The sequence below is a fragment of the Anomaloglossus baeobatrachus genome, chromosome 1 (genome assembly GCF_048569485.1).
Source record: "Anomaloglossus baeobatrachus isolate aAnoBae1 chromosome 1, aAnoBae1.hap1, whole genome shotgun sequence".
In the NCBI taxonomy this organism is placed as follows: domain Eukaryota; kingdom Metazoa; phylum Chordata; class Amphibia; order Anura; family Aromobatidae; genus Anomaloglossus; species Anomaloglossus baeobatrachus.
This window is the reverse complement of record NC_134353.1, coordinates 258,291,578-258,317,553: the sequence shown is the minus strand read 5'-3', so window position 1 is coordinate 258,317,553 and position 25,976 is coordinate 258,291,578. Positions and strand designations below refer to the sequence as shown.

The following is a 25,976-nucleotide window of genomic DNA, read 5'->3' as shown; positions in this document are numbered from 1 at the left end:
TACTATAACTTACAGATTACTCATGGAAGGTATCTTGGGGAGATGCCTGCCATGATTAATCTAGGATTTAGTGGCAGCTATGGGTTGAATACCAGCCTTCAGCCGTATGGCTTTATCTGGCTGGTATTAAAATTGTGGGGGACCGCACGTCGTTTTTTTTTATTATTTATTTATTTATTTTACTGCACAGTATAGACACGCCCACCTGCTGCTGTGATTGGGTGCAGTGACACAGCTGTCACTCAGCGTGGGGGGCGTGTCTGACTGAAACCAATCACAGGCGCCTGTGGGCGGGGAAAGCAGGGAATACGAGATTGATTAATGAGCAGCCGGCTTTTTCAAAATTATTGTTGCCGCGCATTCTCTGCACAGCTGTTCCTCGCAGCGCTGGTGATCGGGGAGCGGTAAGTATGAGCCGGGGGAAGAAACAGACCGAGCGCCAATGTAAGTATGACTGAGAACATCATGAAAAAAAGGTAAGTATACTGAATTTAACAAAAAAAAAATAACATTGTTCGTTTAAAAACGCACACGGACGAAACGTGCTGAACACGGACATACTCCGTGTGTGGTCCGTGCAGGCACGGACCTATAGACTTTAGCGGGTCTGTGCCTGCGTGATGTCGGCCAAAAATGGACATGTTGTCCGTGTCGAAAAGCGCACACACGTACTTACCACAAGGACACACGTTCCGTGTGATTTTACGTGTGTGCCATCTACCATTGAATAACATGGGTCTCCGTATCTCCGATACGTGCAAATACGTACTGCACACGTACAAAAAAAACGGATGTGTGTTGCGGGTCATAAATGGTACGTTCTCCAATTAGGCTATAGTTAGCAGCAGGGCCAGATTAAGGTTGGTGGGGGCCCCTGGGCAGAAAATCTGGTGGGGGCCCCATAACATTAAAGGGAACCTGTCATCAGAAATGTTGCTTTAAACCTAAATGTTTCCCCCTCTGCAGCTCCTGGGCTGCATTCTAGCAAGGTTCCTGTTGTTTTTTTGCCCCCTTTTAGACCAAAAATAATACTTTATAAAGGTGTACCTTTTGGGATGCAAAATTTCTAAATTGTCTATGGGGGCGGGCTCTCTGGTGTCTGTTATGTCCATCCTGCCGATTTACGCCGTCCCCCAACGAGATTATGGGCGGCGCTGTGATTATCATCGCAAGTGCCCGCCCATAATCTAGTGCACGCGCTTTCCCTTCTGCCTTCAGCGTTCTGCGCAAGCGCTGGCCGTAACCGGTGGTGTCCTGCTCCGCTCCTCCCATCTATTTCCTGCTACAGGGAAAGACGGGAAAGAGGGGATGTGCAATCATCTGGCCAGCGCTTGTGCAGAACGCTGGAGGCAGAGGGGAAAGCGCGGGCACTAGATTATGGGCGGGCACTTGCGATGACAACACAGCGCCGCCCATAATCTCGTGCCTGCGCAAACGTCACCACCTGTCACACTGTGCACGCAGTGCACAGTCCCGCTACAGTGGCACTGCGCATGCGCCGGACCACGGGCTCACTGGGCGGCATCCTGAAGTATAAAATGCTGCGATGGGGGACGGCGTAAATCGGCAGGAGGGACATAACGCACACCAGAGAACCCGCCCCCATGGACGTTTTAGAAAATTTGCATCCCAAAAGGTACAACTTTATAAAGTATTATATTTGGTCTAAAAGGGAGCAAAAAAACAACAGGAACCTTGCTAGAATGCAGCCCAGGAGCTAGATCCTTTATTATATTTTGTATCTTCCCTTTGACAGGGATACACGGCCCCTGCCTTCTACCTGCAGCTCTATAGTCAGATCAATAAAGATCTTTTTGTATTTTATCTCATTATGAGCACTGGTGTTTTTTTGTTTATACTTTCACTTGAATGTGCCGTGGCCTGTTGGGATTCTCAAGTTGCTTGTGTGCAACTGTAGATAAGTTATAGTACAACATTTTATATAAAATTTAATCTCTGTGCACATGTAACAGATTTGTCACATTTTTTGGGTGTTTTTCAGTGCAGATTCATCACAAAACCTGAACAGAATTCTGATACGGGCAAAGTGAATGACAATCCTGCTGTCTCATGCACACGTTGAGTATTTTCTCCTTGCAGATTTGGTGCAGATCTACAGCATGTTAATTCTTTCAGCATTTTTGGTGCAGATTTCACCCATTCATGGGAAAAACCTGTTCCCAAAACACATGGCAAAAATCACGACAAACACATGTAAGCCCCTCTTTCACCACTTTATTAACCCCCCCTTACCCCCCCCCAACACACAGCTCCGGCGTAATCCACAGAGGTCCCATGACGCTTGCAGACTGCTGCAGCCGCATCTGACACACACTCAATGCAGCCTCGTAACGAGACTGCAGAGGTAACTACAGGTCTATTCTCACGGTCAGTAATGTGAACACATTACCGCTCGCGAGAACTGCAGTTAGTCCTCACAGGGATTCTATCTATTGATTATCTATCCATTTATTTATCTATCCCTCTATCTATTCATCTATCCATCTATTATCTATCTATTCATCTATCTATCCATTATCTATTTATCTATCCATCTATCCATTATCTATCTATTCATCTATTCATCTTTCTATCTATTAAATACCTATCCATTATCTGTCTATCCATCTGTCTATCCATCTTTCTATCAATCTATTATCTAAACTATTTATTGCTGTTAAAGCATTAAAAAACGCACCAAAACACCACCAAAACGCAGTAAAAACGCATTAGTTATTCGGTGCGTTATTGGTGACTTTTTTAACGCAGGTGCGCTAATCCTTCAATCAAGAAATTTCTTAAGAAAAATCCTTTTTCTAGTGCACACAGGGCCTTAAAATGGGTTTTACCACTAGCAAAGTACATTTTAATCAATTGGAATTATAATTTCCACAATTGCATGTGTTTTAGAAAGTATTCCTGTGCTCAGAATCTTATATACTGTATGTAGCCCTGCTATGTACTGTGTAATGTTTGTGTCTGACCGGGGCTCAGCCAACATAGCTGATACCAGGAAGGAACATTATTTTTCTGTTGGCTGAGGCCCCACCCCTTCTGGTCACATGGGTATGACATCAGCACAGGTCCTTCTAGTCCGTTAGTAAAGAGATTCTATAATAGAATAAGCATAAAAAACAGATGGGGAGGACGGACAGGCAGGGGGCAGGAATCACTCTGAATACCCACCCCAGCTATCAGCTGCTGCCATTTAAAAAGCTGCTCATTTTATAAACTTTACTTGCTTGTGTTTCAAAACCTATAAATCTGAGCTGACCACTAAAGATATGTATAGAATCAGCCTGATAGTGCCAGTATAGCACTGGCTTTAGGTTATATATGAAAATCCTGGTGATTGGTGCACTTTAACCCCTTCAAGACCGCAGACAGTAAAGTTATGTCCTATTTTTACGTGACTTAACGACCAGGGACGTAACTTTACTGCCTAAAGTTCATTTGATTGCAGTGGCCATAGCAACAGCTTTCAAATGAGGTTCCCTGCTGTTTCTTACAGCAGGGGACCTTTGCTTGACCCCAGGAAGGGGTGGCATCGCCACCCCCCCCATCGACGATCATTGTGATTGGCTGTTCAAATCTGAACCGCCAACCACATCGTTCGCACTGGTTTCGGCTAAAACAATGCCTGATCCAGTGCGATCATGCTATGAGGTAAAACATGACGCCCCCCAGCCCCTGCAGCACTGATTGGAGCGATTGCGCGTCATAGCACGATCGCTCCAATCAGCGTGCAGTGGGGCGGTCTGATCTGGAGGTGACCGCCCTCCTCAGGCTTGTGTTGGTCTAGGAAGCCCTCCCCCAGCATGTCTGCGGCGTGAACCGGCTGGTACTTGTAGTACCACGTCACGTCCTTCAGGTTGCTGCTCCCACTGAGTATTGCGTGCGTGCTCCCCCTGTAGCCACTGCGCACTCCCACGATGGCCCGTCTGTGCCGATGTGCCCCCCGCCGCGATCTCCCCCCGATCTCTATTCTGCTCCCATTCTCCTGGGTCTGCTTCTCCGGTCTCCCCCTCCCCCCCCTCTCCATCTGCTCTCCCTCTCCGATGTCCCCTACCTGCGTCCACCGGGTCGTCAGAGGTCTTCACTGGCGTGATCACATCTGCCTCTATCGCTGGGTCCTTCCTGGGTCTTCTGAAGAGCTGTCCAACTTCCTGCCTGCTGCTCCTGTAAGAAGCTGTCCACTTTCTGCTTTCTATTCCTCCTGCAGTTCCCTTTGGTCAGTGATCTGCAAATCTTCTGGGTACTGTGAGAATTTTTTTTTTTTTTTGTATCCCCTGTCCGTTTTTACACCCCATCCGTCCCGCCGAGCGCTGATCAGTGATGCAGATAACGTTATCTGCATCCGTGGTCAATCTTCGGCAGGATTTTTTTTTGTCCGTATCTTGCGTAGTTTTTTTGCATCTCACCCGTGTGTGCGTCCTGCAGCGGCCGAGCGCTGATCAGGGATGCACATAACGGATCCGCATTTTTGCTCAATTTTCAGCGGGACTTTTTTCCGTATCCCCGACGCTTTTTGAATCTCATCCGACCGTGCGTCCTGCAGCAGCCGATCAGAGAAGCACGGCGTCTGTGCGTTTGAAAAGTCAGATGGCGCTCCTTTTCTTCCAAGCCCTGCCGTGCGCCCAAACAATTGATTTCCACCACATATGAGGTATCTGCGTACTCAGGAAAAATTGCACAATAAATTTTATGGTGCATTTTTACCTGATACCGTTGGGAAAAGAAAAAAAAAAAAAAAGCTAACTGGTTGAAACAAATTTTGTGGTTAAAAAAAAAAAAAAAAAAAATGTTCACGGTTGAACGTTAACTTCTGTGGAGCCCCTGGGGGAACAAGGGTCTCACTAAACATCTAGATAAATTCCTTGAGGGGACTAGTTTCCAAAATGGGGTCACTTGTGGGGTAACCCCATTGTTTAGGCACCTCACGGGGTCTCCAAATGCAACATCACGTCAGCTAATGATTCCAACCAAATTTGCTGTCAAATTCAGGAGAAATTGCACAATACGTAATATGGTGCATTTTTTCCTGATACTCTTGTGAAAAAAAAAGCTACCTGGTTCAAGTAAGTTTTGTGGTAAAAAAAAAAAAATTATATATATTATTATATATATATATATATATATATATATATATATATATTTTCTCACGGATCAACGTTATCAATTTCTATGAAGCCCCCGGGGGTTCAAAAGGCTCATCACACATCTAGATACATTTGAGGGGTCTAGTTTCCAAAATGGGGTAACTTGTGGGGGAGCTCCATTGTTTAGGCACTTCAAGGGGTCTCCAATCCCGACATTGCGTCCGCTAATGAGTCCAGCTAATTTTGCGTTTAAAAAATTCAAATGGCGCTCCTTCCCTTCAGAGTCCTGCTGTGAGCCCAAGCAATTGATTTTTACCACATATGGGGTATCGTCGTATTCAGGAAAAAAATGCACTATAAATTTTATGGTGCATTTTTTCCTGATACCCTTGTGAAAAAAAAGGGACTTAGTTGAAGCAACAGTTTTGTGTTAATTTTTTTTTTTTCTTTTCACGGCTCAACGCTATAAACTTCTGTGAAGCCCGCAGGGGTTCAAAGTGCTCACCAAACAGCTAGAAAAAATATTTGAGAGCTCTAGTTTCCATTGTTTAGGCACCTCACTGGGTCTTCAAACCCGACATGGCGTCCGCTAATGAGTGCAGCTAATTTTGCGTTCAAAAATTCAAATGGCGCGCCTTCCCTTCAGAGCTCCGCCGTGCGCCCAAACAATTGATTTTTTTTACCACATATGGGGTATCAGCGTACTCAGGAGAAATTGCACAATAAATTGTTTGGTGCCTTTTCTCTTTTCTCCCTTGTGAAAATGCAAACTTTTATGGCTAAAGTAACATTTTTGTGTTAAAAAGTAACATTTTCATTTTTTCCTTCCACGTTGCTTTGGTTCCTGTGAAACACCTGAAGGCTTAATAAACTTCTTGGATGTGGTTTTGAGCAGTATGAGGGGTGCAGTTTTTAGAATGGGGTCCCTTTTGGGTATTTTGTCACCTCGGCCTCTCAAAGTCACTTCAAATGTTATGTGGTCCCTAAAAAAATGATTTTGAAATTTTGTTGGAAAACTAAGAAATTGCTGATGAACTTTGACCCCTTCTAACTTCCTAACGAAAAAAAAAATTGTTTTGTAAATTGCGCTCATGTAAAGTAGACAAGTGGGAAATGTTATTTAGTAACTATTTTGTGTGACATAATTCTCAGATGTATGGCCATAAATTTTCAAAGTTTGAAAATTGCGAAATTTTCCAAATTTTCCAAAATTTTCACAAATAACTGCAAAAAATATTGGCCTAAATTTACCACTATCATGAAGTACAATATGTCACGAAAAAACAATGTCAGAATCGCCGGGATCCGTTGAAGTGTTCCAGAGTCTGTCAAAGTGACACTGGTCAAAATTGCGCAAAATTGCCCAGTCATTAGGGTGTTTTAGTTATAGCAAGAAGAGAATGGCACTTCCTATATATGCGTCTAGGAGATATTGGGGTGCACTTCAAGTTGCAAAGCCAAACAGTGAGAAGTATACAAGGCACTCCCAAGATGGTTTGAAGAAATATTTATTCATGTGCATAACAAAAAAGTTTTCGGTCCTATGTGGACCTTCCTCAGTAGCACATATGGATTCCGCGTCTGATAGCCCACACAGCGTTTTCCCTCACATATGTGCTACTGAGGAAGGTCCACATAGGACCGAAAACGTTTTTGTTACGCACATGAAAAAATATTTCTTCAAACCATCTTGGGAGTGTCTTGTATACTTCTCACTATTAGGGTGTTTTAGTGGCCGGGGGCGAAGGGGTTAAGCACTTTTTTCAACTGAACAACTCCAATATCAAGATCTCTTGCAAACTGCAAATTGAGCTTCCTTTTGGGCTATAAGATTTCCAAAGGAAGATTATTTTTATTATGGGATAATGAAGCTGGAGATGCAGGTGAAGGCAGTTTCGCAACATGCCCTTGTCATACAGGATAATAGATGGCTAAGGCTGCTTTCACACATCCAGTGTTTGCTGAGCGGCACAATACGGCGCTTTGCAGAAAAAACGCAACCGTTTTTTGCCGCCGGTTGCGTTTTTTCCCCAAAGACTTGCATTAGCGCCATATTCTGCTGCATGGCCTTGTGTTGCATCCGGTTTTTGCCGGATGCGGCATATTTAGCCAATGCGGCGGCCGGATGGAACGTTGCCCAGCACGTTTTTAGTGCGGCGAAAAAAACGCATCGCGCCGGATCCAGCGCAATTTACAATGCAAGCCTATGGACGCCGGCGTGGCGTCCTGCGGCAAAAATCGCATCCGGCGGCAGGCGTTTTTTTGTACTGCGCATGCTCAGTATCAAGCCGCATCTGTCAAAAAACGGACGGGCCGCATGGAAAAACTTATGCAACGGATCCGTTTTTTTCGCCGCATCCGTTGCATATATTTTTGAGCCGGTTTGTGCCGCACTGCAAAAAATGGATGTGTGAAAGAAGCCTTATGAAAAAGTGACAGTGGAGCAGTTAGAGCATGGGTGGAAGGAGTAAGGCTGTGTGCACACAGTGCATCTTTTAGTGCAGTTTTGTCACAAAACGACAAGCAAATAATTAGGCCAGAAAAGTCAAAGAGAAACCTGAAATGTAGTGCACATGTTGAGTTCTTTTCCCTTGCAGATTTGGTGCAGAAATTAATCTGGAGAGTGTTAATTCTTTGTGTTTTTGCCTGCGTTTTTCACCTCTGTATGCAATGAAAAACACATGCAAAAAATGCATCAAAAACACAGCAAAAACAAAAAACAAACGTTTTTGTGCTGCATTTTTCACATACTTTTTAGGCTATCATTTACAGCTGGGGAAACAATTTGGGGGAGATTAGTTGCCACATGCTGGAAAATTCTACATAAAGACTATCTGGTAGAAGTATTCCATAAAATATTGCATTTCCTAAAACAAGAGAGGCCTCCATTCCGATATGAACCAGGATGCAGTAAGGCCATGTTCACACTTGCATTGTGATTATCCATTTAGAATGGCAGCCATGAAGCAGTGCTTTACCTGTCATAGGACATATGCCTTCCATGCCCAACAGATCCTATTGCCTTATAATGGGATCCTTTCTGTGAAATCTGTGACAGGGGCTCTAAACTCTTAACGGAGCCTCCCAACAAATCTGAGCAGAGTCTCCGCTAGAATAAACTGCATTTTATGGACAAGGTATATAACATGGTCTCACGTAAGTAACAATGTCCAAAGTTTTTAAACAAAAAAACAGTTTAATTCTGAACCAGACAACAAAGATGTGAATCCCAAATAGAAAAATATTTTGTTATTGGCGAACAATGTCTTTGAGGAAACTCCTTCTCAGGTGTTCTTTACATATATGCAATTCCTACATAGTTTTAGTGTGGACGTTGTATTCCTTCCATTATTACTGCTTTAAAAACTGCAAATCGACAGTGCTGACATCACGGGATATTTAGCCCATAAGGTATCCGCTGCAAGGAAAATGAGAGGGTGTATCAAAGTTTATCATTGACAATAATAGATCACACAGTAATATTTACAAATTGGCAACTTTACAAAAATGCAGTATATATGGCAATTGTAACTCATGTATACACCCCTTTCCACCATAAAGGCCCCAAGTCTCTTCATGAATCAGGAGCATCTGATGAGTGGTGTGCGCCTCGGCAGAAATCTTACTCCAGTCAATGACTGGAGTAAGATTTCTGGAGTAGAGAATACAGCCGCTTGTTGTGAATTACACAGGCTGCTTGTAAAATTAAAAAAATTCTGAAACTCATTTTTTCTTTTTCTGTAGACATGTAAGGACTTAATTTTTGCAAGATAAGCTGTAAGTTTCAAAAACATTTTGGGTATATGTGATGTTTTGATCACTTTTTATTCAATTTGTTTTATTATGCGGTATGAGCAAGAACCAGTATATCTAGCATTATTTATTTTTTTTTGCATTCACTAAATAAAGAATTTTGGGGGGTATTTTTCATCCGAGAGTGGACTACACTTTGATGGTAAAAAAAGTACAAAACATCAAACTGATGACACTCTTTAAGATCTCTAAAGAAACTTGAACAAATTTTTTTGCATACGAGAAACGAGAACTATCACAGACGTCTAAATGAGTCCTTAGGCCTCTGACTGCCATGAAAATCTGCGGGGAGCCGTAGAGTTACAGAGTAAGTGACCGCTGTATGTCAAGCTCCTAAAGGGCGCTTTACACGCTGCGATCTCGCTAGCGAGCATACCCGCCCCCGTCGGTTGTGCGTCATGGGCAAATCGCTGCCCGTGGCGCACATCGCTTACACCCATCACACAGACTTGCCAGCATAGCGACATCGCTGTTGCCGGCAAACCACCTCCTTTCTAGGGGGTAGTTCGTTCGGCGTCACAGCGACGTCACTAAGCAACTGCCCAATAGAAGCGGAGGGGCAGAGATGAGCGGGCGTAACATCCCGCCCACCTCCTTCCTTCCTCATTGCGGGCGGCCACAGGTACGAGGTTGTTCCTCGTTCCTGCGGTGTCAAACATAGCGATGTGTACTGCCGCAGGAGCAGCGAACAACCTGCGTCCTGCAACAGCAACGATATTTGGGAATGGAACGACGTGTCAACGATCAACGATCAACGATAAGGTAAGTAATTTTAATGGTTAACGGTCGTTCCTGAGTTTCACAAGCAATAACGTCGCTAACGAGGACGGATGTGAGTCACGAATTCCGTGACCCCAACGACATCTCGTTAGCGATGTCGTTGCGTGTAAAGCGGCCTTTATATGTATTGGTCTCTACTAACTGCTGTGTGTAAAGGGTTAATTAAGCTGATGCAGCGCACTGACAGCTCTTACTTTTCACTGCTTTGTCTATGTTCCCTGTTGGAGGGAGCTCAGGAAGCACGAGCTGTGATGAAGATGCATGGCCTGATCATAAGTTGATGGAAAGTTGCACACTCCATTAGAAAGTCAAAAGGCAGCTGAGTGATAAGTTCTTTAAAAAGTTGATTTTGTAATAGAAGTTAAGCAAAAAAAAACAAAAAAAAAACAGGCATATTTGGAATCACCATAAGGCTATGTGCCCACGCTAGAATGTCCATGCGGATTTTTTTGCCTGAAAATCCGCAACTTTCGCGGCAAATCCGCACCCGCGGATTTGCCGCGGATTTTGATGCGGATTTTGATGCGGATTTCATTTTTTTTTTTTTCCCCCATTCAAAACAGAAAATCCGCACCAAATCTGCACCAAACAATTGACATGCTGCAGTTTGTTCCGCATCAAAATCCGCGGCAAAATCCGCAGCGGAAAAATCCGCAGCATGGGCACAGCATTTCCAAAATGCCATAGAAATGGCTGGGGAGTAGCTGTGCTGCAGATTTTCGGCAAATCCGCGCTAAATCCGCGGCAAAATCCGCGTCAAATCCGCGATAAATCCTGTAGCGTGGGCACATAGCCTTACAGTCCTGAGCTGCAGCATAAAGCTCACATGCAATATCATTCACACAGCGGGTGCTGGCAAAACTAAACCTACAATGTTACATTATAAGCGGTCATTCAAAATGACAACATCTTGCAAAACTCATACAGTCAAGTCTATGAAAAAATAAGTGATGGCTCTCGGAAGATGAAATATAGCAAAATACTGTCCGTATTTACCGTATATGACTTCTACTGTAATAAAATAGGGTCTGCTTTGGCATACAGATGCCGTGCCACTATTGTCCATGGACTGCAATGGTGTTACGGCTGACTAATACACTCCACGCCAAAAGTTGAGAGACTGATATTAAATTTTCTTTTTACAAAGTTTGCTGCTTCAGAGTTTTTACATCTTTTAGACGGACGAGCAGTTCTGGTGCATATTGCTAATCCCTGCCTAATCGTCCCTGTATACACTAGCATAGATAAAGAGATCTTTAGAAAAAGTATTTCTAAAGATCCTTTACAATATGCTAATGAGCGATGGGACTAGTCACAAGGGCGATAGTTCCTGCGCTCATTCCGCCCTCTTAGCATGTTAGTACGTCCACAGGGGTGTGCTAACATGCTATTCAATACTCATTGCCCAGCATCATCGGCTGAGACGCGCGTACCCGTGTCTGTTGTCACCGCCTCAGAAAACTGGGCTTAGGCAGAGTGTGCATAATCAGAAGTCCCCGGCACTTCCGGTCATGAATACTCCACCAGTTTGAAGCTGGGACACATACAACCCATCTTCATAGTGCACATGACCGGAAATCCGGGGATCATGCACACTGAGCCGAAAACCAGTATCGGGCACGGTGGCAGCAGAGGTGAGAGCGACAATGCTTCTGATGCTGCACATTCATTAGCATGTCCACAGGGTTGTGCTTACATGCTCATGCTAAGGGGGCTGACTAGCCAAGGGACTTAACGTCCTTGCGACTAGTCCTTGGCCTCATTCGCATAGAATGAAGCATGTTTAGAAAAAATTTCTCTAAAGATCTCTATCTATGCTACTAGATACCGGGACGGTTAGGCAGGGATTAGCAATACACACCCAGAACTGCTCACGGTTCTGGGTGCATATTGGACCTGACAGGTTTCCTTTAATATTAACAGTGTTGACCCTTATCATGCTGGGGTGAATTGCACAAGTGAAAGATAGCTTCTGGGCCAAGTCCTGGCTAGTGGCAACTTAAGGTCCAGTCACACTAAGCAACTTACCAGCGATCCCAACAACGATAGGGATCGCTGGTAAGTTGCTAGGAGGTTGCTGGTGAGCTGTCACACTGCGACGCTCCAGCGATCCCACCAGCAACCTGACCTGGCAGGGATCGCTGGAGCGTGGCTACACGAGTTGCTGGTGAGCTCACCAGCAACCAGTGACCAGCCCCCAGTCTCCTAGTTACAGCACACATCAGGTTAATTAACCCGATGTGTGCTGCAGCTAAATGTGCACAGAGCAGGGAGCAGCGCACAATGCTTAGCGCTGGCTCCTTGCTCTCCTAGTTACAGCACACATCGGGTTAATTGCCTGATGTGTGCTGCAGCTAAATGTGCACAGAGCAGGGAGCAGCGCACACTGCTTAGTGCTGGCTCCTTGCTCTCCTAGTTACAGCACACATCGGGTTAATTGCCTGATGTGTGCTGCAGCTATCTGTGCACAGAGCAGGAGCCGGCAGCACAGGCAGTGAGAGCGGAGGAGTCTGGTATCAAAGGTAAATATCGGGTAACCAAGGACAGGGCTTCTTGGTTACCCGATGTTTACATTAGTTACCAGCCTCAGCAGAAGCTGGCTCACTGCTCACTGCACATTAGTTGTTGCTGTCTCGCTGTCACACACAGCGATCTGTGCTTCACAGCAGGACAGCAACAACTAAATAATGGCCCAGGACATTCAGCAACAACCAACGACCTCACAGCAGGGGCCAGGTTGTTGCTGGATGTCACACACAGCAACATCGCTAGCAACGTCACAAAAGTTGTTCGTTACCAGCGATGTTGCTAGCGATGTTGCTTAGTGTGACGGGGCCTTTACTCTTGTCTAATCAGTATGTCGAATTTATCACAATTTCTTTGCTTTTACTTGTCCACTCACTGTTTAAGGATTGACCACAGATTCTTAAAAGCGCATTGAGATTTGGGGAGTTTCCTGTTCACGAACCCCAAAATTTCAATGTTTTGCTCACTGAGACAAAGAGGGCCCGATTCATCAAAGCTTTTCCAATACTGGCGTAAAAGGTTTTGAAAAGTTGTACAATTTTGAAGCAACTTGATGCGGAGGTAAAATTTGGTAACTTTTGATCTTCTCACACCATTTGAGCACAGCTTTGACAAAGTGGGCGTAGCTGGGGCAGCACGGGGGCAGAACCACATCTAGGACTAGAGTAGGATTTGAGGCAATGTGCAAACCGAGCTGTATGCAGCTCATTAGACACTCATGATTCATGAAGAGGGGTACACCTCTTCGTGAATCAGGAGCGTTTGACTCTTACCCATCTCCTCATCACCCCTGGCATTCACAATGACAGACTTTATGTATCAGGCCTTTAGTTATCATTGTTGCCTTGTGACAGTGCTCCACGTGGTTTTCATCATGCTGGGAAAAAAAAGCATTGTCTGTCACCAAATTGCTCATGGATGTTGCATCTACAGGATATTTGGTACCTCCACAGCAGCGTCCTTAGGCAAAATTGTAGGCTTAGTTCCGTGGATGAAAAGCAAAACCACGCAAGAACCGTAGGCAGGTGTCAGTGCATCTGAATGCACAATAAGGGAAAGGCTTTTGGAGGTTAGCTTGGTGTCAAGAAAGACAACAAAGAAGCCACTTCTCTCCCAGAAATATATCAAGGACAGACTGATATTCTGCGGGAAGTACAGGGATTGGGGTAAAGTGATTTTCTCTGATGGAGAGCCCTTCTGTTTGTTTGGTTGATCTGGAAGGATGACTATGCCAGGAAGAAGAGTTGAGCTTTAACATGAGCCCTGTTTTATGTCAACAATTAAACATTCTGCAGCCATTAATTAGTTGCTTTCACAATTTTGCCTAAGAACAGTGCCATGATTAAAGAAGGAAATCTAAACATTGTTTAAAAGGGGCAGTCAGCACAGAATGGCTCTTCAAACCAAGTAAAGGCACTCATTGCATCAAGACATGGCCAAACATTTAATTGCACCCTTCCATCTACGGGATTTCACCTCTAATCTCCGCCCTTTTCTCTCTCTGTGAAAGCAAAGCTGTAAATCAAAGAAGAGGGGGTAAAAAGAGAGAGAACAAATCAGACGGGAAGTTACACTTAACCCCTTAACGACCCTTGACGTACTGGGTACGTCATGGTGACATGGTGCTAAACGACCCATGACGTACCCAGGACGTCATGGCGAAATCGCGACCTCGGAGCCCCCGTGAGTGCGATCAGTGTAATCAAATAGTAGATTCGGGAAGGAGGGGACCTCTGCCTGACCTCAGGAGGGGTGGTGCCTCCTCCCCGAACCTACAGAGGCTGTGATTGGCTGATTAACGCCGCTCAGCCAATTATAGTCACTGTAATGTTCCAGCCATTGAAAATGGCTGGAACATTGAAATCCAGCCCTGATCAGAGCAGCTGTAGCTCTGATCATTGGCTTGAGCTGGGTGATCGGTGCTTCACCCGCCCCAGCTGATTGGAGAGACCAGTCTTGTGACCGATCTCTCCAATCACCGTGGATCTGGTGCCGGTGACCTGTGACCGTCCCTAAAAGCTGAGGAGAGCGGTCGCCCATCGGTAAGTTATAGCCCCCCGATCCACCACTGTCCCCGCCCCGCCGCTGTCCCCGCCACCGCCACCCACGCCGCTGTACCCGATCACCCCGCCGCTGTCCCCGATCGCCACGCCACTGTCCGCGCCACCGCCAGCCACGTCGCTGTCCCCGATAGCCATCGCCATCCACGCCGCTGCACCCGATCACCCCGTCGCTGTCCCCGATCACAACCGCCAGCCACGCCGCTGTCCACGCCACGCCGCTCACCCTGCCGCTGTCCCCGATCGCCACCGCCAGCCACGCCGCTCACCCCGCCGCTGTCCCCGATCACCACCGCCAGACACGCCGCTGTCCCCGCCGCCACCGCCAGCCACGCCGCCACGCCGCTATACCTGATCACACCGCCGCTGTCCCCGATCGCCACCGCCAGGCACGCCGCTGTCCCCGTCACGCTCACCACTGTCCACGCCGCCGCCAGCCACGCCGCTGTCCCCATCGCTGTCGCACCCACCTTTTTCAGCCGCCGCTGCCCCCGAATCGGCCGCCACTGTTCCCGATCGGCCGCCGCCTCCTCCATCGACTGCCCCTTCTCCATCCGCCACTACACCTACCCCCCCTCCCTCCATGTGCTGCCTCCCCCCCCTCCATGTGCTGCCTCCCCCCCCTCCATGTGCTGCCTCCCCCCCCTCCATGTGCTGCCTCCCCCCCCTCCATGTGCTGCCTCCCCCCCCTCCATGTGCTGCCTCCCCCCCTTCATGTGCTGCCTCCCCCACCATGTGCTGCCTCCCCCCACCATGTGCCATTGCTCTCTTCCATCAGACTCTGCCCCCCTCCCCGATCTGCTGCCTGCTCTCTCCCATCCTCTTCATCTACTGCCCCCTCTCACTCTCCTCAATCTGTTGCCTCCTTCATCTGTTGCCTCTTCTGTCTGCTGTAATCCTGCTGCCTAGATCCATCCTGCAAGGTAGCTATCCCCAATCTCACCCCCCCCATCCTCCGCCGCTCCTCCATCCGCTGCGCCATTTCCCATCCTCCATTCGCTGCGCCATTTCCCATCCTCTGCCGCTCCTCCATTCGCTGCACCCTTTCACATCCTCTGCCGCACCTCCATCCGCTGCGCCCTTTCCCATCCTCTGCCGCTCCTCCATCCGCTGCGCCCTTTCCCATCCTCTGCCGCACCTCCATCCGCTGCGCCCTTTCCCATCCTCTGCCGCACCTCCATCCGCTGCGCCCTTTCCCATCCTCTGCCGCACCTCCATCCGCTGCGCCCTTTCCCATCCTCTGCCGCACCTCCATTCGCTGCGCCCTTTCCCATCCTCTGCCGCACCTCCATCCGCTGCGCCCTTTCCCATCCTCTGCCGCTCCTCCATTCGCTGCGCCCTTTCACATCCTCTGCCGCACCTCCATCCGCTGCGCCCTTTCCCATCCTCTGCCGCTCCTCCATCCGCTGCACCCTTTCCCATCCTCTGCCGCTCCTCCATCCGCTGCGCCCTTTCCCAGCCTCTGCCGCTCCTCCATCCGCTGCGCCCTTTCCCATCTTCCATCCGCTGCGCCCTTTCCCATCCTCTGCCGCTCCTCCATCCGCTGCGCCCTTTCCCATCTTCCATCCGCTGCGCCCTCTCATCTGCCGCCCCTCCATCCGTCGCCGCGCCCTCTCGCATCGCATTATCCAGCGCAGTTGCTCGCTTCCAGACTGGAGCGGATGATGCGATGCGAGACTCGTGCATTGCTCTCACGTTTGGCACTGGTCTTAGTGGCAGGCGCTCATATTTTTTTTTTATTCATTTTTTTTTTCTTTTTACTGACGTCCTTATTTTTTATTTTGCCAAACTAATTTTTTTGTATATGGGGGGGGGGGGGGTCTAGTTTCCAAAATGGGGTCACATGTGGGGGAGCTCCATTGTTTAGGCACCTCAGGGCGGGGGGGGTGTCTCCAAACGCAACATGGCGTCCGCTAATAATTCCAACTAATTTTGCTGTGAAATGGCGCTACTTCTCTTCTGAGCCCCGCCGTGCGCCCAAACAATTGATTTCCACCACATATGAGGTATCGTAGTACGCAGGAGAAATTGCACAATACGTTTTATGGTGCATTTGTTCCTGATCCTTGTGGAAAAAAAGCTACTTGGTTGAAAAAACAATTTTGTGGTAAAAAAAAAAAAATATATATATTTATTTTCACGGCTGAATATTACAAACTTTTGGGAAGTCTCCAGGGGTTAAAAGTGCTCACTAAACAGCTAGCTAAATTCCATAAGGGCTCTAGTTTCCAAAATGGGGTCACTTGTGGGGGAGCTCCATTGTTTAGGCACCTCAGGGGGTCTTCAAACCCGACATGGCGTCCGCTAATGAGTGCAGCTAATTTTGCACTCAAAAATTCAAATGGCGCTCCTTGCCTTCCGAGCCCTGCCGTGTGTCCAAACATTTGATTTCCACCACATATGAGGTATTTGCGTACTCAGGAGAAAATGTACAATACATTTTATGGTGCATTTTTTCTTGATATCCTTGTGATAAAAAAGCTACCTTGGTTGAAGCAACAGTTTTGTGGTAAAAAATGTTTTTTTCTTTCACGGCTCAACGTTATAAACGTCTGTGAAGCCCCCAGGGGTTCAAAGTGCACATCAAACATCTAGAAAAATTATTTGAGGGCTCTAGTTTCCAAAATGGCGTCACTTATGAGGGAGCTCCATTGTTTAGGCACCTCAGGGGGTCTTCAAACCCGACATAGCGTCCGCTAATGAGTGCAGCTAATTTTGCACTCAAAAATTCAAATGGCGCTCCTTGCCTTCCGAGCCCTGTCATGTGCCCAAACATTTGATTTCCACCACATATGAGGTATCTGCGTACTCAGGAGAAAATGCACGATACATTTTATGATGCATTTTTCCTGATACCCTTGTGAAAATGCTAACTTTTATGGCTAAAGTAACATTTTTGTGTAAAAAAGTAAAATTTTCATTTTTCCTTCTACACTGCTTTGGTTGCTGTGAAGCTCCGAAAGGGTTAATAAACTTCTTGGATGTGGTTTTGAGCAGAGTGAGGGGTGCAGATTTTAGAATGGGGTCACTTTTGGGTATTTTCTGTCGCCTAGGTTTCTCAAATCACTCCAACTGTGATGTGGTACCTAAAAAAAATTTTTTTTGTAAATTTTGTTGGAAAAATGAGAAATTGCTGATGAACTTTGAACCCTTCTAACTTCCTAACGGATTTATTTTTCAAAAATTGCGCTGGTGTAAAGTAGACATGTGGGAAATGTTATTTTGTAACTATTTGGTGTGACATATCTCTCAGACTTATGGACATAAAATTTCAAATTTTGAAAATTGCTAAATTTTCGCCAAATTTCCGAAATTTTCACAAATAAACGCAAAACATATCGGCCTAAATTTACCACTGACATGAAGTACAATATGTCACGAAAAAATAAAGTCAGAATCGCCAGGATCCGTTGAAGCGTTTCAGAGTTATAACCTGTCAAAGTGACACTGGTCAGAATTGCAAAAAATGACCGGGTCTTTAAGGTGAAAACAGGCTGGGGGCTGAAGGGAACCTTGGTTGATCACCCATGCTCCAGAAAACACCGCCGTTTCTGTAAAAAGTCCCTGCTAAACAGTCCCCTTATTACATTGGACAGAAACAGATCTTTAGAAAAAGTATTTCTAAAGTCCATTTATAATGGACTTTGACTTGTCGATAGGGCATTTGATTCTCCCGACTAGTCACTCCTCTGTTGGCATGATAACATGATTTGAAAGAGCCAGTGTCATCACTACCTCTCTGCAAATCCTGCACATGTGCTTTATTCTCTCATGTGACTGCGCCTCTGTAGCCGGATGTATGCTTCCTGGCTTCAGAGACACACTGCGCATGACTAGAGGTGCAGAAGATTGCAATTCTTCAGCTCCTCTGTGTACGTGAACTGTCTTCTGCACTTCCGGTCATGCGCAGTGCACCAGTGAAGTCGGGAAGCGTACACTTGACTTCAGAGGCGCAATGATATGAGTGAATAAATACAGGAAATTTAGGCAGTAGATACAACTGCTAGTGGTTTGGAGGGCATCGGGGACCTGCCAGCACAGAATGACTGTTCAAACCAAATGCAGACACTTGGTGTATCATGGCAGAGCCAAGCATTTAAGTGCATCTTCTAACCTTCTTTCCATTTATCTTTGTCCTTCTCTGACTCTATGAAGCCAGAGCTGTCAAAGAAGAGGATAAGGTCGAGATAGTGGAAAAAAAACAAGCAGGTGAGAAGTGTATTTAAGTGTTTAGACATGCCATGATGAACCGAGTGCCTGTGCTTGGTTTGAACAGTCATTTTGTGCTGACAGTGTCGCTTTACAGAACAACTTCTCACAACAATCCAGAAGCAATTTGGTGATGGGCACTGCTTTTTCCAGCATAATGGACCCCCTGTCACATGGCACCAAGTGGCTCGTTGAACAAAACATTGACATTCTGGGTAATTTGTCAGAAAACTTCACAGATGTCAATCTCATTAAGAATATATGGTCAATCCTAAAACGCAGGCGGAGAAACAAAAAAAAAAAAAAAAATTAAATCCAAGCACTGATATAACAAGAATGTGTTGACATCAGTTAGGATTTAGCCCAGAATCTGATATTCATGAAGTCAGGAAAAATGCAGAATTCTTAAAAAAAAATGAAGTATAACAATGTAAATTTTGAGTATTTACATAAACTTAATGTATTTGTCAATAAAAGTAAAAAAAAAAACAAAAAAACCCCGTAAGAAATGCATATGATTGTACTTCAGTAAGAATAGAAATATCCAAATTAAAGATGTAATAACACTGATCAGCAGTTTGTGAAAACAAAATTTGTGTCAGTCTCTTAGGCCCTGTGCGCACTTACCAGATTTTGCAGCGGATATCCTGCGGTTTTGCTGCATGTTTCGCTGCAGAAAATGTTCATAACATCTCTGCAGTGAATCACCAGCAAAACCTATGGGAAAAAAAATGCTGTGCGCACTATGCGGATTTTGACAGCTGCATGTTTTGCTGCGGGATTCCCGCAGCAAAAACAATTGCATGTCAATTCTTTTCCGCACGTCGCTGCGGGATTTCACTACATTGACTCCAATGTAATCGTGAAATCCCGCAGGGAATAACGCAGGCAGCAAATTCTGTACGATTCATTGTGTTTTCCTGCGTTATTCCCTGCGGTATTTTGCGGTTTACCTGCGGTAATGTACATCGCTTGCCTGCGGTTTTGCAGGGAAATGATGTCATTATGACAGGAAGAGGAAGCGGAGCAGAGAGTAAACACACACACACACATCACAGACACACATCACAGACATAGAACACAGACACATAGAACACACATAGAAAGCAAATGGAAATATAGAAAAAAAAAAAACACGTGGGCTCCGCTGTATATTTACCGTCCAGCCGAGGTAAGCACACAGCGGCGGCCCGGTATTCTCAGGCTGGGGAGGGAGAGGGGCAGGGTTAATGTCCCCCGCCTCCCTCCCCCAGCCGAGAATATCAGCCGCAGCTGCCCCAGGACTGTCGCATGCATTATAAATGCAAATAAAGCATAAAATCCTTTATTTTAAATAAAACACAAATAAGCCTCGTTCACCCGTTTATTAACCCCTCCCGAAACAAAGCTCCGACATAATCCACACAGCTCCGGCGTAATCCACAGCTTACATCCAGCCGCGACTGACACAGACACTGCTGAATGCAGCCTCGCAGCGAGACAGCAGAGGTAACCACAGGGCATTTCCCACGGCCGGTAATGTGAACTCACTACCGACCGTGAGAAATGCAGCGATCTGTCCTCTATCCCTCTATCGCTCTATCCCTCTATTCTTCTGTCAATTTATCTATCCATCTATCTACTATCTATCTCTGAAGGAAATGTTTTGGGTTTTTTTCAATGTGCTTTATTGCATTGAATGCAATAAAGCACATGTACCAACCCGCACATGGCAAAACTGCGGCAATACTGCGAACAATACCGCGGTAAAACCGCAGCAAACCGCATGCGGTTTTCGGGTGCGGTTTGCTGCGGTTTTTGTCCTGCGGGTGCGGTAATCGTTCAGTGCCTGCGGAATTTTCTTGAGAAAATTCCATTTTCCAGTGCGCACATAGCCTTAAGCCTTTGGTCACGACTGTAGAAGCAGCACATGTACAGGAGTGGCGGTGCTTTGTCAATACCAGTATAACCCATTAAATGACAACCAACTTTTAATTAAAAACTGATCACTACTTACGGTAATTTCATCCTCATGAAGACTCTGGCCATGAAAAAGCTCAGGAGAACGCAGACGAACCCAATAAAAAGCAAAAGGAATCTATTGAGCTTTGGAATATTTGGGGCATTAGACCTATCAAGGATTATAAAGCCTAAACCTCCCATTGTAAAAAGGAAGCTTGAAGCCAAACCTTCCATGATATATTGCCCATTTACTCTGAAAAGATACAAAAGAGAAAAAGAATAAACATTTTTTTTACTGTAATAAAATAACTTTTCTTATACAGGTTATTTTGATGAGGAGTGTTAACTGTAAATGTTATGCCTAGTGATGAGTGAGCACTATCATGCTCGGGTGCTCGTACTCTGAAAGACCAGTCGGACGCTCGGAGGGGCACGACTCGAGTACAGAGTATAAAAGAAGTCAAGGAGAACTTGAGCATTCTGGAAAAATGCTTGAGTTCCCCATAGACTTCCATTATACTGGGTACACAAGTCAAGCCCGTCCGAGCGTCAAACTGCTCACTACGAGTACCGAGCATGGTAGTGATTGCTCATCACTAGTTATGCCTTCTTCAAGCTCTCATTTTGGCACACCTAGGAAGCCTAGGTTATTCCTGATGGGGCGATATGAAGTTGGAAAAGACAATGCAAGATTCCCCATGGTAAAACTACACGCTTCACATGACACATACCCATATGCCCTGAATTCAGTCAGCTCACCTGTAGGCCAGAAAAGCCACTGGTCGCTGGTGGCCATGCTCATCTGTCATTGAACCAACACTGGGTGGTTCCACAATTACATCATAAATTATCCCTAGAGAGGAGAGAAAGAAGGTTCTGTTAAACCGTGATATAAAGTGTAATTTTAGATGTGTTCTAAGAAAAAAACATTTTCAAATCTAACTACAGTCTAAGGTTCTCCAGGAAAAATTAAAGTGACTGCCACCAGGTTTTTGCCACCTAATCTGAGAGCAGCATAATGTAGGGGCAGAGATCCTGATTCCAGCAGTGTGTCACTTACTGGGCTGCTCAGTGTAGTTTGGATAAAATCACTTGAAGCAGTAGACTATCATTAGAGGACTACTTGGCATGCTGCCATGTAGTCCAGCATATTCATGAGCTCTGTATAACAGCTAGATCTGCAGCAGAGAAAACATTGAATTTAACAAAATGACAACAAACAGTTAAGTAAGTGACACCGCTGGAATCAGGGTCTCTGTCTCTACATTATGCTGCCCTCAGATGGGGAAGCAAAAAGCTGGTGACAGATTCCCTTTAATGATATCTCCCTAAGCCTTTCAGGGTTAAAAATAAGTTTAGAATATTGCTCACCCACCTCTAAGAATCGTTGACTGTATGACTACCAGCACACATGGTCGCTGCGGCCAATCACTCAGCTCACAGGTCTTGTTCTAACTTGGCATCACTGCTGCAGCCAATCATGTGCACTGTAAGCATTTACTCCACCACTGCAGCCTGCCAAAGACCGTCAGTAGAAGTGAAGAATTTCCCATGTTGGACGAGCAGAGGGTAACATTCAGATTGTAATAGTATTACAGGACATGACAATTTCATTTGACATACAAGGTGGTGTGATGACTTAGGCTATGTGCCCACGCTGCGGATTTACCGCGGATTTTGCCGCGGATTTGCCGAAAATCTGCAGCAGCGGCACTTCCAAGCCATTTCAATGGCATTTTGGAAATGCTGTGCCCATGCTGCGGATTTTTCCGCGGATTTTGATCCGGAAAAATCTGCAGCATGTCAATTATTGTTGCGGATTTTGTTGCGGATTTTTCCCATGCAAGTCAATGCGAGGTGTAAAATCCGCAAGAAATCCGCAGGTCTGTTCCCACAGGCTCTTTTTCCTGCGGATTTGGTGCGGATTTCGCAAACAAATCCGCAGGAAGTGATGTAGGATAGTTCAGGAAGAGGAAGTTTCACCATTTTGTAGTGTAGAGTAGTGGCAGTGTAGTCGTGTTGTGTCCGGACTCTGGATTGCCAGCTAAAAGCAGCTAGTTACAGGCTGCTTGCTTTTAGCTGGCAAAACAGGATCCCAGGTCTTTTTTCACAATTCTTTAAAAAAAAAAAAAAAAAAAAATGTGCTCCGCTGTATTTTCACTGTCCAGCCCGATGCAAGCAAGCAACTGAGGGCTGTGCTTCTCAGCAGGATAAGGCTGAAGCATTCTCTGCCCCTCCCGCTGAGAAAAACAGTCCTCAGCTGCCCCTGAAAATGGCGGCTCCGTTGTGAAGCGTCATTCACAGGTGCTGTACCGAGGCTCATCCAGCTGCCCTGATGCATTGGCTGGCTGGGTAATTACGGGGTTAATGCCAGTTTTCTGCAAACTGGCACTAAGCCCAAGGTTCATAATGTCATGCCTGTGTAGACACGGCCATTATGAACCTCCGTTTGGTAATAAAGAAAGGAAAACACTTTTTTAAAAATTTTATTTGAAAGAAAAAACACACATACATCCCTGATTCCCATCTTTATTACTCCCTTAATCCCCCGACGATAATCCATGACAACTCCGAGCCGGGCTCCAATGTGCACCCGGCTGACCCGGGCACTGACGTCAGCCGGTGACAGCAGCCGTCAGTGTATTATTAAATGCTGCACAGCTCTTTTCCGGCAGCTGGGAACGTCTGATATCAGAGCCCTGGTCAGCTGACTTAATTCGCGAGCGTGGGCGGGTCAGCTGACTGCACACCGACCAGCTGATGTGCCGGGCTCCGATGTGCACTCATGTGACCCGGGCACGGACGTCAGCCGGTCCCAGCAGCCGTCAGTGTTCGAGATGCTGCAAAGCTCTCTTCCGGCTGCTGGTACCGGCTGACGTCCGTGCCCGGGTCACATGAGTGCACATCGGAGCCCGGCACATCAGCTGGTCGGTGTGCAGTCAGCTGACCCGCCCGCGAATTAAGTCAGTCATGAAGATAGGCAGGAAACACCAAACAGCTGTGGGGTCTGTAGATTCCCAGTGATGACAATCAGCTCAGCATCGCTAAGGATGCAGAGAGGGTTAAGCAGTGACGAGTGGGCTACTTGTGCTGGTTATTGGCCATCAATCAGTGCTGCCCTCCAGTAGGTGACACAGCTCCTGAGCCCGCCACCATCATATACATTTGGATGTGGGAGAAGACCCCTGTGATGCCCATGTATGTGATAATGCGGGAGAGCACAATGCAAATCACATCAGCCACCTCCTGCCCAGGTGATGTTACATAATGGGCACTCCACCTAAAGCATCACCCTACCTGGAGGGAAGGGCGGAGCTGAGCCCCCCAATATCAGCTCTGCCCCCTAATATCACCCCTGCCCCATGGTGCTGCACTCACCTCCAGTGATGAGGAAGTAGGAGACCACCACCATGGCGTACACCGTCATTGCAGAAGGCATGTGCAGCCACGAAGGCTTCTTCAGCTTCAGGTTCGGACATTCCAGCACAGTGAATGGTATTCGGTACAAGCTCTCCATGCTGCAGCCTGACAGCTCCCTGCAATACACAGGCCCTGAGAAATGGCGGCCACGTAGGAACCACGGGGCATAACCGGGAACCGAACACTTACCTCCAGCAGTGATAGTACCGGAACTGCACAGGCCTGACGTGGCGGGCAGCCGGAGGGGGGCGGGGACCCAGGAAGCAGTCACAGGGACAAGGGGGGCGGGCACACAGGAGCAGACACTACAGAAGTGAGGGGCGGACACATATGAGGGGCGTGTACAGAAGTGAGGGGCGGACACACATGAGGGGCGTGTACAGAAGTGAGGGGCGGACACACAGGAGAGGGGCGTGTAAGAAGTGAGGGGCGGACACACAGGGAGCAGGCACTACAGACACAGGAGAGGGGCGGGCACACAGGAGAGGGACGTGTACAGAAGTGAGGGGCGGGGACACAGGAGAGGGGCGTGTAAGAAGTGAGGGGCGGGCACACAGGAGAGGGACGTGTACAGAAGTGAGGGGCGGGGACACAGGAGAGGGGCGTGTAAGAAGTGAGGGGCGGGGACACAGGAGAGGGACGTGTACAGAAGTGAGGGGCGGGGACACAGGAGAGGGACGTGTACAGAAGTGAGGGGCGGGGATACAGGGAGCCGGCCATGCAGCTGCAGAGGGCGTGGCCAGTAGGCGTGGAAGGCGGGAGTGAGCGCAGCGCGCTAGTGTGACTACAGTACAGAGCTCTTGTGTGGTGATATCAGGTCCCCGCTGTCTCATTGGGTCGCACCGTTGTCACATAGAGAGTGAATGGGCCATAATTAGGGTGTCAGTCCCACCTCTGGGTCCCTCATGACCACAGGGCTATATGTGCACTGCGTTCTCCACTGAAGGCTAGAAGTACAAGTTCCAGTGACTAGGGGTGCTGAGCAGCGAGGGCTGCAATTTCAGTGCTGGGTGCAGAGAAGTGCTACGTCATATTGTAGTTTTCCATTGTTTTTATCTGCTTAGGCTGTTTTCACACATCCGGTTTTTCCTGTGCGGCATAATCCGGCGCTTTGCAGAAAAACCGCAACCGTTTTTTTTTGCCGCCGGTTACGGTTTTTTTGCATAGACACATTAGTGCCGCATGGGCTTGCGTTCAGTCAGGTTTTTGCCGCATGCGGCAGATTTAGCCGATACGGCGGCCGGATGGAACGTTGCCTGGCACGTTTTTTTGTCCGGGAAAAAAGCCGCATCCGGCCGATGTGGCGCGATTTGCAATGCATGCCTATGGACGGGCCGCATGTAAAAAACTTATGCAAAGGATGCGGTTTTGTCGCCGCATCCGTTGCATAGGTTTTAGAGCCGGATTGGCCGGCTCTGCTAAAACCGGATGTGAGAGCAGCCTTATCCCCGTTTAGTATGTGCTCCATGCTACTGTGTATCTTGTCAGATGTATGCATGCCCTGAACAGCCGTTGGAGGGTGACTATGTCTGCACTCGCTGCCAGCATGTTACATATTTGGAAGCCCAGGTAATGGATCTAAATATGCAGCTTGTAACACTAGCATTGCAAACATGAGAGGAGTTTAGAGCTCACTGAGTGGCTCTGGCTAGTATGCACTGCCGGGTGTTCTATAAACTGGTGCCATAGATTGCAGTACGCGCATGCACGAACCCTGGCGCCATTTTAACTGTGTACATACCGGTACGTCCTAAATAATGAAGGGGTAATCGTTGCTGCCTGCTGCAGTGAGCCAAAAGCGATCCCTGTATATGTCTAATGATTTGTACAGTGTGTGCCATGCAGTTGAATCCTTGATCCACCATTGCCTGTTAACCCCCTTAAATCGCGCTGTCAAAACGTGACAGCACAATTTAAATGGCCGCAGCGGGTAACGCACACTTACCTGCCGCCACCAAAGGCCCCGTGGCGTAATCACAGGGAGCTGATGGTTGCCATGGTAGCACAGGGTCATGTGATGACTCCTGTCGCTATCATGACTCGCTTCCTCTTACAGCCGGCAGAGCAGTGGTTGTAACAGAAGAGAAGTATTTCTGCTGATCCGAGTTGTGCAGCTCTGATCAGGAGA

General features: G+C 47.0%; 1 protein-coding gene across 1 annotated transcript; it reads right to left on the bottom strand.

Annotated features, from left to right (window-relative positions):
- Positions 1–8,275: 8,275 nt before the first annotated feature.
- On the bottom strand, positions 8,276–24,143 carry OSTC (oligosaccharyltransferase complex non-catalytic subunit). Its single transcript, XM_075336415.1, has 5 exons — positions 24,038–24,143; positions 23,807–23,964; positions 21,188–21,281; positions 20,484–20,681; positions 8,276–8,517 (listed from the first exon to the last, which is right to left on the bottom strand). Exons 2-5 carry the CDS (start codon positions 23,943–23,945, stop codon positions 8,499–8,501), a joined length of 450 nt encoding a protein of 149 aa, XP_075192530.1. The 5' UTR covers positions 23,946–23,964; positions 24,038–24,143; the 3' UTR covers positions 8,276–8,498.
- Between the last annotated feature and the right edge of the window lie 1,833 nt (positions 24,144–25,976).

Excerpts from the sequence above, each read along its gene's own strand:
- OSTC (XM_075336415.1), bottom strand. The coding sequence starts at position 23,945 with ATGGAGAGCTTGTACCGAATACCATTCACTGTGCTGGAATGTCCGAAC. Across the intron at positions 21,282-23,806 it reads CTACTTCCTCATCACTGGAG|GGATAATTTATGATGTAATT; the intron begins GTGAGTGCAGCA and ends TCTCCTCTCTAG. Across the intron at positions 20,682-21,187 it reads GTGGCTTTTCTGGCCTACAG|AGTAAATGGGCAATATATCA; the intron begins GTGAGCTGACTG and ends GTATCTTTTCAG.